This window comes from Culex quinquefasciatus, chromosome 2, assembly GCF_015732765.1.
Source record: "Culex quinquefasciatus strain JHB chromosome 2, VPISU_Cqui_1.0_pri_paternal, whole genome shotgun sequence".
NCBI lineage: Eukaryota > Metazoa > Arthropoda > Insecta > Diptera > Culicidae > Culex > Culex quinquefasciatus.
The window spans coordinates 139,981,074-140,001,473 of record NC_051862.1 but is presented as its reverse complement, the minus strand read 5'-3'; the positions used below and the strand labels follow the sequence as shown (position 1 = coordinate 140,001,473).

The 20,400-nt window shown below is 33.9% G+C and overlaps 1 protein-coding gene across 1 annotated transcript in view; it reads right to left on the bottom strand.

Moving 5' to 3' along the window:
- Positions 1–617: 617 nt before the first annotated feature.
- Positions 618–20,400, bottom strand: part of LOC6031799 (transmembrane protein 214) — a 52,899-nt gene continuing 33,116 nt past the window's right edge. The window contains exons 5-8 of the mRNA XM_038252203.1: positions 6,438–6,758; positions 6,246–6,368; positions 6,055–6,185; positions 618–1,667 (exon numbers count right to left, since the gene is read on the bottom strand). Of these exons, the coding sequence (XP_038108131.1) occupies positions 1,553–1,667; positions 6,055–6,185; positions 6,246–6,368; positions 6,438–6,758 (690 nt within the window). The 3' untranslated portion in view covers positions 618–1,552. The remainder of the gene's footprint in view (positions 1,668–6,054; positions 6,186–6,245; positions 6,369–6,437; positions 6,759–20,400) is intronic.

Genomic DNA, 20,400 nt, shown 5'->3' with positions numbered 1-20,400 from the left:
CTTTTTAGAAAAATGTGTGTAACTCAATCTAAACATTTATTAATTTTTTTCTTTGTTTTCTACAATGAGTTTTAGTTGATTTCGCACAACTTTCTAGAACAAAGCCAATTGTTTTACCCACATGCTGACGAGATACAGGCTTGGGATCAAGTGTCCCCGGGGATCAAGTCTCCCCACTCTCCCCTACAGTTCGTAGTTTACTTGTCCTAATGATTTTGAATAATTCATAGAATTTTTATTTAAGTTTCAACTTAGGATTAGTTGTTAAAATGATTTTTATTTTTTAACCAAATGTATACAATTCAATGCAAAAATGTAAAACAATTTGAAGCTAATAAAATAAATGTAATCGATTAATAATAAAACGAAAAGTACAACAAAGATGAATATCATTAAGCTATACCACTTAGAATGTAAATGAAATGTAATTATCATAAGAAATTTCAATAAAGATTTATTTAATTTCAAAAATAATTTCTCAGCCGATATGAGCATTATACTGGAAGAACACAATAGAAAACGCTAATCGATTTTCGTTCTTCATCGTCGTCGTTTGTCTTTGCTGTTTATAAAGGGCTTTCTTTCGGTTCTATTGAAATGCAACAAAAAACACGACGTCTGATTTACAACAGAAAATTAATTTAGGTTCATTTTTATAATTCCCTTCCATCATCAAACAGTTACTTCTGGAGCCTTAGCAATTAAACAAAAATTAAATTAGTAAAATATTATTTTAAAAAAGTCTATCAAATGTACTTATACAATTTCCGTTGAAGTTACTCAAATGCTCTCATTCTGGGGGTTTTCGCCTGTTCTTTTATTCATTACTATTTTACGCATCATCCTCCTGTCTGCTGCTCTCCTGTTCAGCTATTGCGCTTCTCCCGTTCGTAACACGCGTCAAATTCATCGCTCGCTTGTCTGTCTAGCTCAGTACGATTAGCAGCTTCAGTTGTCCTTCAAAAATTCCCGGCTTTTCTGCACTCGCGCTCTCACATTTTTTTTTTTTGTTCACAATCAAAGCCAAAAACGCAAAGGGATGTGTGTAGTTGTTTTATCGCACAGAAAACGAAAACGAAAACAAAAAGTTTAATCATTATTTCTAGTCAATCTTTGTTCTTGTTCTTCGCTTCACCATGCACTTGGCCGACACTTTGCTAAACTTTCTAGTCTTGCTTAATTTAAGTTTAAACTCTCTGTGTTTCGCACAGCAGCATTCAAATTCGTACTCTCACACGCAAGCAGGCACGCACGCACGCACGTTCACATGTCAATCGAGTGGGATTTTGTCAACCCGAGGGCGCTCGCAATCAAGTTTGTTGTTGTTGTTGTTTGCATGTTATAAAAAAGGCGAGCAATGCATCTTTTAATTATTTTTTTTTTTTCGTCCAGCCAGCTGTTGTTGTAGTTGCTTATTGTTAGTTGTCCTCTCTGCTGTTGTGGTTGGGTTGCTTTCCAACCTGCCCCACCCCTCACCCGATCTGAGGGATCTTCTTGTGTTATGAGGGGGAGAGAGAGCAGGGGGGGGGGGGGACTCAGGAAGTGCGTCAACTTACTGGACCTTGGCGTAGAAATCGACCTGATCGTGGAACCAACTATAGTACTGAGCAGCAGCCAGTTGGGTACTGTTGAAGGCTTTCCCCAAGTTTTCGGGCGACAGCTGACCACTGGAATGATAGAAAGCGAGGGTTGTAAAGGTTAGCTTAAGAAGGAATCATTGGTTACTGCACAGCAACACAGCCACATGAGTTGTGCAGGGTGATCGCCACGACAGAAATACAATTAAATAGGGTATTTGTCCCTATTTTGGGGCTACTAAGCCGAGCGAACTTTTTATTTGATGTGTTTTCAAAGGCTGCTATAGGCAGCCTTGCTTGTATTACACGAATAAGTTGGTTTTTTAATGCTAATGCTCTTACTTAATCACATTTTTGACGAAAATACTTTATATCCTGAATAAGCCCGAGAAACTAAAACATTTTTTGTCCCTATTTTGGGGATATTGCTTCTAGTAAACGACCTTCTTTGTGCATATTTTCGGCCTGCCTTCTGATTGGTTGAAATCTCGAAGCACGTGGCGAACTTTTTTGACGTACGGTTCAGCCCCAGCTCGTACAGTACAGCCACACAAATTCGGTCGACAAACATGCTCAATCATTGTGATGTTTTAAGCCACATATCAACATTAGAACGATTGATTTCACTTGCATTACGCGCATAATTAGCTTGGACAGGATTGATATCATTCTTTACGCGTTTTAAACATAATCAAACAATTGTTGCGTAGCCAAACAACAAGCCCGTAATATGCAAGAAAGACTGTAACTTGTGAAACGCGAACACACACTGTCACAATTTGTAGAAGTGTCAAATGGACTGAAGATAGAGCCATTCTCTCCGAAATGAACGAAGTAACTTTAATCAGTTATTTTATTGATTTGGTGATAGTTTAATGATTGTTTTTGCTACGGGATTGTGCAACCCACCAAAAAACATATTGCCGGTGATTGGAGATTCGGGGGACGGCTCTCATTCGTGTGCTGAGCGATGGTGAAAATTTTCAACCTAATGGGCAACTAGCGATTTGCCAAGAAAAAAGTGAAGAGTGCTATTTTTATTGCTTTATTTCTAATTTAGAAGGAAAAAGTAAATTATTCTTGCCCAACAAAATGAAGATAATGACTGCACGTATCATTATCAAGTGGCAGATTCCTGACAGATTTGGTGAAATGCCTAATTTCGTTGAATTAAGTTTGGTAGAACCAATATAGGTACTAGGCCCAAAATAGGGCAAATACCCTATATTTTATTTTACATGTGGTCCTTAACGAATACTTGGCGCACGACAGGGCGCATGATAGATCCGGACAACGTTTTCATCGAAATATATGAGATCCGGTCTCAAAAAAGTTTATAAATAACACTTAAGTGCGCAAAACTTTTGAAAGGGTTATCAGATCTTCAATCTTTTGAAATCGTTGCAAAGGTCTTTTGATCAACTATCTAACGACAGGGCGCATGCATGCGCATGATAGATCCGGACAACGTTTTCATCGAAATATAGCGGTCTCTGAAAAGTTCATAAATAACACTTAAGTGCGCATAACTTTCGATAGGGTTGTCAGATCTTCAATTTTTTGAACTCGTTGGAAAGGTCTTTTGATCACCTATCTATAGACAGGTTGCATGATAGATCCGGAAAACGTTTTCATCGAAATATACGAGATTCGGCCTCTAAAAAGTGCATAAATAACACTTAAGTGCGCATAACTTTTGATAGGGCTGTCAGATCTTCAAACTTTTGAACTCGTTGGAAAGGTCTTTCAAATACCTTTCTAAAAATGTACAACATGACCGGGTTTCTTACAAAAACCACCCTTTTTACAATCTTCCGGACTTTTGTTAGAATCGTTTTTTTAGCATAACTTTTGGAGTACTTTACTAAACTTTATAATTTTTAATAGCGACTTATAAGACCCCAAGACGGATCGAATGAGACCAATACGGTCCAAATCGGTTCAGCCAGTGCCGAGATAATCCAGTGCAAATTTTTTGATCAACATCCCACCACACACACAGACATTTGCTCAGAATTTGATTCTGAGTCGATAAGTATACATAAAGGTGGGTCTAAGAGGTCAAATTAAGAATTTCGTTTTCCGAGTGATTTTATAGCCTTTCCTCAGTAAGGTGAGGAAGGCAAAAACACAGCCAAAGTTGACCCTTTAAAATGATTTTTTTTTTAAACATTTGCAGAGTCACATAAAATAAGTTAAACATAAAACCTTTAAATTTTCTAAAATGTTAAGAGTTCTTCTTTCCAATGATTTTTTAAGATCAAAAATTGGTTGAAAAATGGATTTTGGCGATTTTTTTAAATCGAAGCCCGTCTAGAGGCGGGGTTGGGTTTTAGAGGGTTAATTATTTTTTGCAATTCCGTCGAGAAACTACTTACTTTTCCTGTCATTCTTGAACGACGAAATAGCCTACTTTTCTGTACCAAAAATAACAGAATCGAATAGCAACACTTTTCAAAATAAATGCTGAAAAGTTGAACTTTTCAGCACCTGTTTCGAAAAGTAACACTTTTCAACATTTTTTTGATTTAAACGATTTATTGACAAAAAAAAAGTTAATTTTAGGTAGTATTACTATAATAGTATAGAACAAGTAGAGCTTTTTTGGAATAGTGTCCATGTAGGTTTGATAATTTCTTAGAATATTTGTTCAATTAACTGAGAAAATTCTCTGAAAGTTACATTGTTTGCTCAAAGAGAAATATTTTCATAATTCCAAAAATTTCGAAGGGGCTAAACACACAAATTTGGAAATGTCAGGCTGAATTTTGAATATATTTGTATATAAGAGATTAGAATATTTCACAAAAGAAATATCATTTTAACATTGAAAACCGGCCAATAGTTGCCGAGTTATCGTCAGTTGAAAATTGAAGGCTAAGTAAATTATCAAAAGAAAGCTGCAGCAGCCAACAAAAAAAAGTATTTAAATAAACTAAACATATTTTTTTATACTTAAAATTAACTTGAAAATTGTTCCTTTTTTTAAAAAATGGATGGAATTTTCAAAAAATAATATCTCTGTAATTTTTTTGTCTATGCTTCTTTGTGGCCTTTCTTGGTTCTCTTAAACATATAAAAATATTTATCAAAAACGGCAAGTAACATTTTTTTTTAAATTGTCCCCATCATAACCTAAAACTTTGCCGAAGAATCCAAATCCATCAGAAAACTCGTTACCGAGACAGTTTTTAGAATATCTAAATACCTTTTTTTTTAATATTTGTTCAAGGCCGTGTTACGCTCCATACAAAAAAAAATGTATGGAAATTTGGTTACGAGGGGGGAGGGGCAAAGTAAAAAAAGAACGCTCCCTTAAAAAGACTTGTTTTGACGTAACAATGATGCAAAATACCTTTTCTGGTCATAGGAATTATGAAAAATTAAATCCATTTCAAACCTTGTTAATTAGTAGGGCTAGTGATTTTTCACGGCAAAAAAAAAAAAATCGAAATTTCGCGGCATGCCAAATACAAAACATTGAAAGTTCACGGCAATTTCACGGTACTCTAAAAACTGCTCAAAATAAATGTAAAAATGAGCTCTTTTAGCGTAATTATGAACAGAAAATTGTTTTAAAAGTTAGTGGCAGATAGAATCTCCTGACACAAATAATTATTTTGTTGAAAAATGTATTGGATTTATCATGAAGTTAGATTTATGATTCAGCAAATTTAATTTAATTTCATTGAGATAAGAAGTAGTAAAACAAGTGTTATAAAATTAACAATATACAAAACATTTTTTTATTCATAGGATCAACAATATAGGAATTCGAGTATTTGAATAAATTTTAGGCAAAACTCATAAAAGCAGTTGATAATTGCAGAAAATTATAATAAAAATTGCAAATGCTCAACAAATAACTTTTTTTGTGTTTTCTTTCATTGTAGTGTTTAATAATGTTCTTTTACAATCTTTTTGGGATTTTGAGGAATAAATCAATTTTGCCGGAAATGTAGAATCAATTTCTGCGTTTCATACAATACTTTAATGAACAATATCTTTAAAGAATAGCTCTAAATCTGACAAGCAATATTTGTTTAGTTTGGAAACTACATCCGAAATGATTGTTAAAAATCTTGTAAAGTATTTGAAATAAAATAAATAATGCTTAAATGTACTGAGAAGCGATTTATCAATGAAATATTTAAAATTTTGCGGCATTCACGGTGCTTACAAAATTTCACGGCCAGGGGCAAATTTCACGGATTACGCGGCTTCCGCGAAATCGCGAAAAATCACTAGTCCTATTAATTAGATATAGTTTGCTGGATTCTTTATTTTTTCGTCCAACCTGCAAAGCAACAGCTAAGGAAAATTGAAAAAAACGGAAATAAAATAGACCAAAAAACTAAACGAATGATTATTTTTCAATGTTTCCTGCGTAATTTTTAGTTTTCTCAATTCAAGTAACCAGGTTCAAAGCAATCACATCCACACAAACGCAAGCCAATCGAAGCGCGAGCACACTTACACAAACACCTTGGTTTTGAAGAACTCGCAACTCTGCTGGTACGTCTTGACGGTGAACGTGCTGACCGCGGTCCAGGACGAGCTGGTAAAGTCACCGACCTTCTTGGGCAGACCGGGCGCGTACTGTTCAATCTGGAAGAGTAGGAAAACAAGTCAGATTATGCTCTGATTCGGAGTTTACGTTTTACTTACGAAGTCAACGACCACTGGGGTCTTCTGCTCGACCAGCGTTTTCACGTTGCCAAAGCCCTTCTTGGTACCATTCCAGAGAATTTTGCTAAACTCTATCGAAAATTCAACGTATGGTCCAACGGCCTGCAAAAACGAAAGAATCGAAGAGGTTAAAATCTAACTCTCATATTGAAGTCAACGCCGACGACCCACCTTGCTGGTTGCGTTGTAGTAGACGGGCACGTGCTCCTCGGCCCACTTGTAGCCCCGGGCGCTGTGCTTGAGCGTGCAGGTCCACGCGTCCTCGACGGCCGGAAGCAGGCCCGCCTGCTTCAGCAGCTGGCCGGTGTGGGACTTTTCGAAGGTGCCACCCGCCCGGTACGTGTCGAACCCGATCAGGCCCCCGGTCAGTCCGAACAGCAGGAATGTGGCCAGCAGGAAGCTGCAGCACACCGAGGCGGCACCCCGCGAGGCCGTTTTGCTGGCCGCTTTGGCCGATTTGTTCTTCTTCGAGGCGACTTTGTCTTGCACTTGCTGCGGGAATGGAGAGGGAGAGAGAAAAAACTAATATAAGAAGTGCCGGGTATGGTGTCACTAGGTAAGTAGCGGTTTAGTTACGCGATGCGGACGCTAGTCGCGTGCCAATATTAAAGGGTGTGCTAATGAATGACGGCGTAACCTGAGCTGGATGGCAAAGACCCCATATAATGTACAGTTATGACATTCGATACAGAGGAAAGTAATAGCTATCCTTCGTTTACAATCGAGTTTAAAGACTATAATATCTAACATGTGAACTACAGAATATTAATCCAACCTTCGTTTATTTTTTTACGTTTCATTAAAAGGTACTAACATGTTTTTAGAACGCGTTACACCATTAATGCAACGGCTGCCTTAAAAAACATGTACCCTAATAGTTTTTGTTGGTTTTGATACCCTTATAAAACGTTTAAAACAATTAAAAGGTATTTTTTTAAGGGAAGTGCTCCCCGCATTTACGTCACAATAATCTGACCTTGGTACAGCAATCTCAGCGTAGCAACAACTTTATTTGAATTTGAAGACGATTTGAATGAAAAGTTTAATCCTGCACCCAAACCTGAGCAGCCAAATCCACTGACATTTTTTCTGAGTCTCTGTAAGTGGGTGTCAGAAGACGATGCTCCTACATTCGATATGACCCCTCGGTCCCTCCTATCAAATTCGCAGTAGGGGAAATATACCTATTCCCAGTGTACTAAGCGGTCGTGTCTGACTGATGCTGGATAATCTGGAGTGTTCCTTGAAATTTACTAAGATCAAGTACACCAACCAGTAGAGCAGCTTTTTGTGAACACTTCTGTTGAATTTAATTTTGACTAAAAGTTTTTCGTATTGATTTTACAAGCATTCTACAAACATATTTTCCAATTGTATTCTGGTCTGACTAAACTGGAGCCCACGCAGTTCATATTATTGGCTGAGCTCTTTTTTCTTTCAAAGCTTTCAACGCAAAAATGTTTGCTGACAATAAAACTTTATACGTTAACTGAGATCCGAACCCGAGCTCGTTGGATGAAGGAACAACTCTTTACCACTGAGCCACGAGTATTTGTTGGCAACAGAGTGACGCTTGCTTGCTCGTGTAAAGCAGGTATTTGACTGTGACAAACAAACACGAACTTTTTCATGATTGATCATGATGCAGGTTGACGTTTCTGAAATCAAACACAGCAAAACAAACAAAGCAGGAAACTGTCAAAAGTATGAGTTTGTTTGTTTGTTTGTCATAGTATAATACCCTTGATGATACTTGCTTAAATAGCTGGAATGGCTGGAGCTGTTGAAAGTGTAAAACTTTATAGCGTCATTTATTTCGTTTGATGTAAATTTACTTCAAGTTATAATAAAAATAAGGCAGTTAAGCATACAAAGATGAAGACACTCACTACACTAAACCACACTCTTCAATTGGAAAAAAATGGGTACTAAAGCCCTATGTAAATTTTGATGTACAACAATAAAAAACACGATTAAAAACCATTTCTAAAAACTTTTTTTCATTTTAATGCAAAATAAATTACAAGACAACATTTTTTCGATGGATCAACTATGGTTCCCTTGGAACGAGCTGTCAAGTAAGACCTTTTCTGTCAAGAAGGGCCGCGAAGTTAATCTTTAAAAATATAATTAAAAATCAATTTTAAATCCTTTGAGGTCGTTCGAAGGGTCATTGTACTCAGAAAAATAAGCTTTATAGTTGTGAATAATAATATCACAAATTAAAGCCTAATTTTAGGACCCAGTTGCACATTTTTGCTGACTCAAATCGATCTACAATCCCAGATGATATTTTTCAAGAAATTTGCATTGAAGAAACCCGTATGGCCTTCATTCATAATCCGAATGGTCGGGTTACACAGCACTCTTATTCTTCCACTCTTCATCGATCTGATGGCCGATCGGGCTAAGGCGCCAGTCCATACTGTTGGTGCTGCGTTTGAATTCCGTCGGTTGCAACATTTTTTTTGTGATTACAAAAAATGTACTGCAGTGTGTAATATTGAGTGTCTTTTTTACAAAGGAGATGTGCATGCTTTTGCATGCGATTTTACTATCGGATTTTTTGCTGCGTAAATAAACTTTTTTTTATCATCAGTATGTCGTTTAACAAAAAGCTCAAAATTTGAAAATTTTCAGAAAAAAAAATAACAGACTACTTCCGATGCCAAGTATAATTTCGCATCAAAAAGTTGAGTTTAAAATAACAGATAATTATTTTCAAAAAAAACATAGAAATCACTAATTTTCAGTTCAGGTACTTTTGTTAATTGTTATATAAAAAACTATGCAGAAATTAACAACATTTTTAACATTTTTTTTTGTATTTTAGACAAAATTTGAAATAATGAATAGGAAATGTTTTTTTTAAATGCATGATTTTTTTTTAATTTTACGTAGAAGAGAGTGTTATTTTTTATAAATTTTATTTTTAAAGAAAATATCTCAAATACATCAAAATACTATTTTGAAGTATAATTCTAGCGTCTTTTGATTATTTTGGCTTCGCTTGGCGGATCGAGATTTTCAACTTTTTTTTACCACTTTCAGACTTGAATTGGGTGAAATTAGAACTGCTATCAGTTATTAATATCATCATAGGGGAAAGTGGGGCAAGTGTTAATGCTCGTTATAACCCATTAAAAACGTAAAAAAATCTGTCGGATTTTTTTATAATCATCTTATTCCAGGTCTTAACTGAGACTTTGATAGAACAAGTTTTTAAAAAATCCGGTTTTTTAATGTAAAAAATTGATTTTAAAATTTTTGATTTTCCGTAAGTTCTACTAGGTTCTACGCAACTAGTGGGGCAAGAGAAACAACCCGTTGGGGCAAGAGGAACAATGCATGAAACAACATGTTAATTTGCTAACTGTTGAACTGTTCTCACTTAGATACATCAGATTAGAATGTATTTGAAACGCTTCTTTCATTTTTAGATTAAAAAATTATATTTTAGTAAAAATTTGATCGTTTTTACGAGAAAAAAATATTACTCAGATGATAAATAGTAAATTTTCATGATATCACTATATTTTGTATGGACAGTTTTTTTACAATTATTTATCAGTTTTTAAGTACTTTTATCTATTTATTTCACAATAAAATATGTTGTTGCAGCAATTCGTAATTTTTTCCATACTAAAAATCCCCACCGGAACATGATTTTTTAAAAGCTCTCAACAGAAATAACCAAAAGTTAAATCATACTTTATAATAGGTGCAAGTCATTGGTAGGGACACTATTGATCTAGGAAAAAATGCATTTTGATAAAATAAGCCTTAAAACGAACCCTAAGCCTTATTTTGTACTTTTCAAATATTATAAGAAAACAAAGGTTTTGTAAAAAAACGTCATTCAATCTTATGCCCAGTGCAGGGTTGTTACGGGAGAGTCGAATAAAAATCCGCGCCAAATCCGCGCCGACCTAAAATCCGAAACCGCGCAAAATCCACGCCATATAAAAAAATATCGCGACCAACATTTAAGAATTTTTATTTTTTGATAAAGAAAAACTAATTTAGAAGGTATTTGATTTAAAAAAACTCGTTTTATGGTTAAAGGCTCCAAAAGAATGAAAGCAAGACGGTCAAGGCAAGGGTCATGAAAAAAAATCTACAAAATAGAAAATACAATATATAAAAACCTAAAAATTTAAACCTTAAAATTATAATATGATAAAATTTTAAATTTCGAAAGTCTAAATATTCAAAATCTAAGAAATTTTATACAGTTTGTAATCCAAAATCCTCGCTAAAATTTCACTCCGAAAGAAATTTAATTTCCGATATTTAAAATAATGTCTTCTCATAATTTTAAAATCTCTTACATAAAAAGGACTTCAAAAATTGTGGTATTCAAGAATTTAAGAACTAAGAATTTAAAAATAAAAACATTTAAGAATTAACAAATTTTAGAATTAACGAATTTACGAATTTACGAATTTTAGAATTTAAGAATTTTAGAATTTTAGAATTTTAAAATTTTAGAATTTTAGAATTTTAGAATTTGAGAATTTTAGAATTTTAGAATTTTAGAATTTTAGAATTTTAGAATTTTAGAATTTAGGATTTTAGGATTTTAGAATTTATAAGCTTAAGGATACTAAAATCATTTTAGATTTGAGAAATCTTTTTCTATATTGTTTTGAATTTGATATTTTTTAGTTTTTAAATTTTGACTTTTTAATTTTGATTTTTTTTTAAATCTTCAAATTTTCAATTACCCAATTTTTTTGTATTATGAATTTCAGATTGCTAAAATTTTGAATTTCGAAATTTCAGATTTTTTAAATTACGATTTTAGAAATTACGAAAAAAAAATAATATGTATTTTGATTTTTTTTTTGTTATTATGAAAACTAATAAAACTATTTTTTTTTCGAATTTTTGAATTTCTGAAGCTTTGAATTTGGAATGTTCTGATCTTTTTATTTTCGCCAAGAATGTTTAAATTTAGAAAAAAAATATTTCTACCGTTTAAATTCCATTCCAAAATTCTAAAGTGGAGGCCAGCTTCTGTTACGTCCAATCAAGCTCATATTTGGCGTCCACCAGAACAAGCCCCAATAATAGTTTTTGTTACACATTCTAATATCTATATGTTAGGGAAAAGCTTTTAATATTTGATTTACAAAATTAAAAATTGAATAAATCCAGTATAAAATTAAAAATAAATAAGGTTAAAAATCATTAATCAAAACTCAAAAGAAATTAAATATTCAGAGCCGGAGATGTTAAGAAATGACAAGAAACATATAAAAAATAATTTCTACATAATCTTTATCTTCATTTTTCGACGTTTCGTACTAAGAAAATACAAACAAACATTTTCAAAATTGCCATCCGCGCGAAATCCGCGCCTGAGCAAAATTAGCCAGCAAATCCGCGCCAGATCCGCGCCATCCGCGCGAAACGCGCCATCCGCGCGATCCGCGCCGTCCGTAACAACCCTGCCAGTGGCTTTTACGTTGTTTTGGCGGTTATGTGGTAGTAGAATCAGATAATTGGCTAGCAACAATTCCTCATACTGGAAATAATCAAAGTTGTAAAAATTACTGCCGTGCGAGCGATTGTTCCTCTTGCCCCATATGGTCGTCTTGCCCCACCTTCCCCTAATGAAAACAGTGCAAAAAGATTTAGTACCAAATTGCCAATTCTCAAAAAAGACTAAAGCAGCACAAAATTATCAAATAAACTCGGTAAAATTCCGATGACTTGTATAGGATGCATTTTTTTTAATTTCACATGTCATTTATTTCTATTTCTACCAAGAGATGATAAGTTTCATGAATAAATGAGTAAACTACATACAAACCGGAACATTGAACAAATTTAATTTGTAATAGGTCGTCGATGGTTAAAACTTCATAAATTAATTTCTAATTTTTTTTCTAGTGCTTTTTCAGGTCAAGTCAAGCCAAAAAGAAGACATTTTTTGTATTTACGTATACAAACAATAAAAAAAAAAACAAAAGGAAATAATATTTGTTTTTTTTTTCTAAATTGGGATTTTCAAGATCGTTTTTTTAGTATTGATCATACTATACAACTTTGCCGAAGATATTAATTTTAAATTAACTAACCCTGAATTTGAATGGAGACTTGTATAGAGGATTCATTAAAACCGAAAATGGATTACTTTAGTATATTTTGATCTGGTTGAAACTAATTGAGGGATTTGTCTATAACCAAAGATGTCATTTTTGGTCCCAAAAATATATCATTAAAATTAAAAACATTAAAATTCTATTGCTACGGATTTTGTTATTGTTATTTCAGAATAGTCCTAACCGACACCTACAACTTTGGCAAATACATCGAGTTTTATATAGAAATCCTTCCCAAATTTTTGTTTTGGTCGTGGGAGTCCATCAGTTTGAGCCAAAAAAAAAAACAAAAAATAAAATAATACATAAAATCAAAAAAAAAAAAATGCTCAAGTCTCAGTAAAAAAAGATCAGAATTTTAGGACATGCCTATTCACATTACGATTCTACCAAGAAATCCACAATCCCCCACGTACACCTGCGCGAGTACGTGACCCGTCACCGCCCCGTAACGTCCTCCCCACTCAATTACCTTTTTGTCTTGTTTTGTGCCCTGTTGCTGCTGCTGCTGCCCCTTCTTGTTCTGGTTCTTCTTCTCGGCTGTCTTTGGTGCCATCGTCGCCAAACTTAGTAGTACGCACTCACTTAACTAACCAACACACACACACACGCACACGCGATCGTACGCACCCGGCGTCAAGATTTGGAGAGTATCCTAGTTAAAAGTATTTACAAAATCACTTTCGAGATCCTTCTCTGCTGCCGTGGTTAAGGTGGTGGTGCTGCAGCGACTCTCTCCGTTGCAATAATCTACAATATTGTTGAGCGCGAATAAGTCCAAGTCGTTCGCGTAACTCCTGATAAGTCAGGGTTCCACGTCGAAGACTCGGTGAGCCAACAGCAGGTAGCAGTTGCAACGTGTCGCCGCCGCGTTGTCTTCTGGGTTCGAGTGCTGACGAAGACGGTGAGGTGTTTCGTTCAGCGCGGCTCTTGACCAGAACAACTACGCGGCTAGAAAAGGTTCAACTGCGCGCTGACTTGTGGCTACAACTACTGATGTTACTGCTCTGCTAGTTCTGAGTTGCATTGATTGGAGGAACTAACACTTAAGGACCGGTCAGGTCGATGGATAGCAGCATTGAGGAGGTACTCAATCTACCAAAAAGATTCTTATCTGGCTGTAGAGTTCCCTCGGATAGACTTAAGGAAGCAAGCGCTAATAATTGAGCATAGTCAATAACTTTGTTTCTATACGCAGGTGGAGATTGCCCATCAAATGGAGCACGAAACGTACAAGAATTGGCCGCAACCCGATCCGTGATCGCTGGTTGGCGAGTTGAATGCACGCGTCCGTAAATCGAACGCGCCGATTGCAACCTTGACACTGAACACGGAGGTCACTGGTGGTGTGCAAGGTAACGATTCATGCGTGGTTTTCAGTTATGTAAGGCAAATGAGGGATCTAATAAATATATTAATTGTGCGCCCAACGGATATTTTCATCCGTAAAAAAAATAAAAATGGATTTCAAACAGATTATTTCGTCAAATTACAATTTTTAAAAATTACGCGATTACAATCTTTTTAGATGTGTAGTTGGAGTAGATTATGAGATAAAATATCGGTGTCAACTATAAAGTAGCTTAGATTGGCATGCCCCCCAGCAACTTGTTGGATGTAAAAAAAATCCAAACATATTTCTAAACAGTTCAATTTACTGAAATATTAATCCAAAAGCGATCGATTTCAACAATTCGTCTAAAAATATCGTAATTTCAAAACAGTAACATCAAAAAACATACACAAAAAGCAATCAAGACCACATGCACTGAAAAAAGATTTTTTTTTTCATGAGAAATTTTTTGATTTTTAAAACTAGAATCATCAATCATATCTGGTTGAGGTATTATTTTCTCTTAATTAAGAAAAAAATTAAATCAATGTTTAAAAAAATGGAAATATCCTACTAAATAAAAAAAAACTTTTCAATGAATTATTTATGAGATCAATAATCTGGAACAATTATCGACTTGCAATCCAAAATAAGCAGCACAAAAAAGTTTTAGTGCAAATAAGTTGTTTTATTTTGATTAGTTTTGACTGCAAGCCAAAAGCTAAACCAGATTAAAATAAATATATCCCAGATATTAGAAGTGTTCCCAGATATGCAGAATATCTTGCAAATAGTGAACTTATTACATTTAATATTAGCGCTTTCTTACTTTTCAGAAAGCTTCGCAATGTTCGAACATTTTATGGTCCATTCTATAAAATAGTGATGAAAAAGTAAAAAAAAGTAAGGGACAAAGAACAGTCCATGAAAAATATTATGAAAAATGCATAATTCGAATAGGGTATATTATCAATAAGTCCCTTTCCTATATTTGACTGTTTATTTAAACTACCTTTTCTTATAGTGGACCCCTGTAAATTTAACCAATAAAAATGAAGAAAACTGTGCAATTGAGCAATATATTTTCTTAAACATTTACGGTAAAAGCTTGTTTTAATCAAGTTAAATGCATATTTGTTCAATCATGAATATAAATATAACTGTTTAGTCTTAAAAGGATCAAACTTTCTGAAACCGTAAGATTTACAGTAATCAATACTATTGTTTATTTCTACAAGACTCATCATCATTGATGTTTTGAATTATATTTGGGTAATTCTCTACCAACTCACACGAAATCGGGAAAAGTTGCCCCGACCCCTCTTCGATTTGCGTGAAACTTTGTCCTAAGGGGTAACTTTTGTCCCTGATCACGAATACGAGGTCCATTTTTTTGATATCTCGTGACGGAGGGGCGGTACGACCCCTTCCATTTTTGAACATGCGAAAAAAGAGGTGTTTTTCAATAATTTGCAGCCTGAAACGGTAATGAGATAGAAATTTGGTGTCAAAGGGACTTTTATGTAAAATTAGACGCCCGATTTGATGGCGTACTCCGAATTCCGAAAAAACGTATTTTTCATCGTAAAAAACACAATTTTTTTTAAAATTCTCCCATTTTCCGTTACTCGACTGTAAAAAAATTGGAACAAGTTATTTTATGGGAAATTTAATGTACTTTTCGAATCTACATTGACCCAGAAGGGTCATTTTTTCATTTAGAACAAAATTTTTCATTTTAAAATTTCGTGTTTTTTCTAACTTTGCAGGGTTATTTTTTAGAGTGTAACAATGTTCTACAAAGTTGTAGAGCAGACAATTACAAAAAAATTGATATATAGATATAGGGGTTTGCTTATAAACATCACGAGTTATCGCGATTTTACGAAAAAAAGTTTTGAAAAAGTTACTTTTTGCGTTTTTCTTCGTTTCGTCGTCCGTGTCTGTCGCGGGTGACTATGAACGGCCATGATCGATGACGACCAACTTTTTCAAAACTTTTTTTCGTAAAATCGCGATCACTCGTGATGTTTATAAGCAAACCCCTTATGTTTATATATCAAAATTTTTTGTAATTGTCTGCTCTACAACTTTGTAGAACATTGTTACACTCTAAAAAATAACCCTGCAAAGTTAGAAAAAACACGAAATTTTAAAATGAAAAATTAAAAAAAAATAGACTCACATCATGCATCAAAACATCAGATATCGGTTAAATTTGATATATAAATAACAATCGGATTTTGGACCCGGGTCCATTAAAGGAAAAGGGGGTCCATAACCGGCAAAAAAAAACTTAAAGTGTAAAAATAACACTTAAGTGCTAATAACTTTTGATAGGGTTGTCAGATCTTCAATGTTTTGGGCTCATTGGAAAGGTTTTTTTTAATACCCTCCAGAAAATGTATAACATGATAGGCTTTCATGCAAAAACCACAGTTTTTACAATCTTCCGGACATACGCCAAAATCGTTTTTTAGCATAACTTTTAAAGTACTTAACTAAACTTGTTGATTTTAAATAGAGATCTATGGGACCCCAAGATGGATCGAATGAGACTAATACGATAAAAAATACGTTCATCCAGTCCGTAGATAATCGAGTGACAATTTTTTGTCCACCCAGCTACACACATCCACACAGACATTTGTTCAGGACATGATTCTGAGTCGATATTTATACGTGAAGGTGGGTCTACGAGGTCGAATTAATAAGTTCATTTTTCGAGTGATTTTATAGCCGTTCCTCAGTAAGGTGAGGAAGGCGAAAATAGTCAGAATTGTTCAAAAATCTTCAGCTTTCATGATTCTTTACAATAAGCTATGAAATAGTGCTTAAAATAGTGATAACTTGTGAAAAATGCTCCATCGGCTCTACCAGGGTGTACACTATTGGTTGAAATACCCTATCCGAAGTCCCATACAAACCTTCAGATAATCGAGGCTTCGGATAATCGAACCTGGACTGAATCGCATAAAATTTAAATTTTCACAAAAAAATATTTAACCAACCGATTAAAAACCATTTTTAATAAATTATAGCTATATCGTTTAATTTTGAATTATGGGATGACAGAACGAAAAATGCCTTAAACTTTGGGAATAAATAATATTTTCTCTAATTCAATGATATTTTGCAAAAAATTTACTGTATTATAACTGACAATAATGTACAATGCAAAGCACTATGGGCCATCTCCATACAAACAGGCGGCCAAATTATTTTTTTGCTTTTTAAATGTTTTTTCATACAAATTTGGGTAATTGTATGGTATTGAAATGATATACGTCGATTTTTATGAGTTTTCATGTTTTTCAATAGTTGATTGTTTATAATAAATAGTCTTTTCATACATTTGCAAGTGCAACAGAATTGCGTATATATTGTATTGCAAGTTTATATTATTAAATTATGGATAAGCTAATACATCCCCACTTTAAGGACACAACCCCTCCCTCCTCTGTCTTTCACCCCCCTCCCCCAACAATATTTTGTTAAGCGTAATAAATTCATTTCAAGTCAAATATTTATTATTAACTGCTGTGTGTTTCTTTTTGTGAGTCCATGCCATATAACTTGAGACCCCCCATCCTTACAGGCATAAATTTCGAAAATTTTAATTGTTAAATCAAATAACAGAAAATTGATTTCATTCAAAATATTAATTATGAAGTAAAACGATAAAATACAAACCATATTCTTACTAATCCTAATGTTCTTGTTCATGAAAATTCATATGATTATAGAGTTTCTGACAGCTTCAGGATATGTTAAAGGTACTTTTATGATGTTTTGTACTAACCAACATAGAACTTAAATGTGGATCAGTTTCATGGATTGATCGCAGAAATTCATCATGCTAACTCAATATTTTGCTGAATACTTTTTTTGGTATCAAACTGAGATTCTCCAGTTTCGCTTGAGAAATTTCGGTACGAATACCTCATTTTGACTAAGGCACTCAATTTTAAATGTAGGCAACAGAAAATTCCAATAAAGTAATTTCGAACTTCTTGAAACCAGGTATTGATTTTTGAAGCGACGATGCCCACGAAGTAGGTAGCAAAGCAAGTGAAATAAACGGGCGCATATGTAGATTGCAGCAAATTTTGATAAAACGTAAATGTTCAAAATGGCATATCTCCGAAAACGCAAAAAATCGCAGGCTGGAAATTTCAGCAATGTTAGATTATGACCCAATCTTTCAAGTGATCTTAGTTTCATGTTTAGCATCAGTTAGCAAAAAAAGTACTCGATTAGCAAACACAAAAAAATAAGTTTTGTCAAAAAAATGCTCCAGTTATTCGATGAAAACTTCAGTTTTTGGTTTGGAAACAACATTTTATCTATCAATAGTTTCAAAGCTTATCTCATTACCTTTCCAACGATGTATAATTGTCCTAATAAAATATTTAAAATGGTTGAGCTATGTTAAAATTAAACAATCAGCCTTTTTTACGAAAAACGCTAGATTTTTACTCCATTTTTTGACTTTCAGCTTGCGTATCTCCGTAATGAACAAAATTAGAACTTTGAAAATTTGGATTTTTCTTAGTTAGAATGTTTACTTTCGAGAAAAAAATACCAACAAATATTTGGAGAAAGTGACTTTTTTGAAACTTGGCCACCCAATGTACCATAGTGCAAAGCAGGGCAATTATGCAAAAAATATTCTATATTTTTATCATATTTCATGATCTTACATTTAATTTTTTTCATCATTAAATTTTTTGCATCTTTTTGATATGCTAATATTCACTAACATGAGAATCAATGAAAAAAAAATCGAAAAAACGATGAAATGATTAGAGAGTTTCAAATACATTCCAATCTGATATTTTGTAATGATAACAATTCAATTGTTAGCAAACGGGATGTTCGTCTAGTCCCGCTCAGCTGTAGAACGTTCTAAAAATCAGATAGTTTTTTTTTATAAAATATGATCTATCAAAGTCGTAGTGAAGACCTAGGATAAGATAATTATCATCAAAATCCAACGAATTTTGTACGTTTTTATTGGGGTTTAACGAGCATTTGCTTTGCTTGTTAAACTTGCCCCACTTTCCCCTACTGTAGAATTTGTTCAACTGAAATTTTCGTGAACTTGGAAGATTTTTATGAATTTCGTTTCATTGGATTTTCGATTTGAACTTATTGTCATTGAGAAAATTGTTGTATTTTTAATTTGGTAAATAAATACTAAACGTTCAAAGTTCACTACTTTTTGCGATACGCCAAGTGTGCTAAAACTATTTAAAAGAAATATTTAAAAAAAAGTGGTTTGAAAACATTCCAGTTATGCCTGTAAATATTCAAGTTTAGGCCGAATTAACAGTTTAACAAGATTGTAATGCACCATTGACCTATCGTTCGATTAATTACCGTAACTGAAAAAAAGAACACAAAAAAAGGAAACATTTTCGATCACTGCCGGCAATCACTCCACCAAAAAAAAATGCGCCAATGTTGTTTTTTCGTCATCGTACCACCCAGCACCACCGACATCGACTGACGTGTCTGCCCAAATTGTGGAGGACTGATTGTTGAATCGAAATCTAAATTTAAATTGAAATTAAAAATCGAACAACCGGCCAGAAAGAGAGAGAAAGAGAGAGAGAGAGGTAGAGAGACAAGGGCTTGCAATCAGCAGCAGTGTTGCCACGCGGCCCTCGCCTCACTTCAACACACATAAAAATGCTTTCGCCGAATCTTCGTTTCAAGTGTAGACGACTCACATCTGTTTACAAGTGCACTCAGTGAGCTCTCCCACTCTTGCTGTGTTATCAGTGCAGCTCTCCCTTTTGTTATCATCTCAGCGCAGTACACATTCGAGCCCCTCGGGGGAGAGAAAAAAAATCTTTTCCATGGTAAGTTTGTGTTAAACATGGCTTTCTTAAAGATTTCAAGAGTGCATTTGAAAGCTTCGAGAAGACCTTCGAAAACGCCTTATCAGGAGCTGCAAACTGATAGGAAAACGATTTATTGATAGTGCAGGGCAGGGCCGTAGCCAGGATTTTTGTTCGGGGGGGGCTTGGGTGCAAATATTCAAGGAGTATAAAAATCAGCAAATCATTTATACCATCACTTGGTTTGTGGTATAATTATTGAGATGAATTGTAAAATTTTAATGTAATGTATGCAAAAAAGTTTTCGAAGATTTTCATATTAAGTTATCAATGTATTTATTGAAGAAACTCGTTCGTCATTTTTTCTTTATTTTAACAGCTAGTTTGTATTAAAGGTGTAGAGAAAGTGTTTTTTAACATTTTCTTGAATTGTTTAATTGTAATCCAATTTCGTGATAAACGTCGCAAAATTTAAAATATACTTAACTTGAATCAAATTTTTGAAAGCATAAATTTTTTTTAAAAGAAATATCGATTTATCTAAGTATTATGTTTTCTGTATTTTATACTGAGAGAAATTTTAAACCGTCTGGATTTACATTTTCAGCTGTGTGATAATTGTGATGGTTTATCTAACATTTTTCATTTTTTCTAGCACAACATAAAACTCATAACTGGAATATTTGTTTTTCTTAAAATTTTATAAACAAACTTAAACAATGTTTTATTTTAATTGTTCTAAGCTATTGAAGCCATTTCATATTTTGCGAAGCTCCTGGTGCTCTCATAAATAAATAATTTTAATGAAATACAAAAAAATATAATCGTTGAAATTTCAGCTTCTG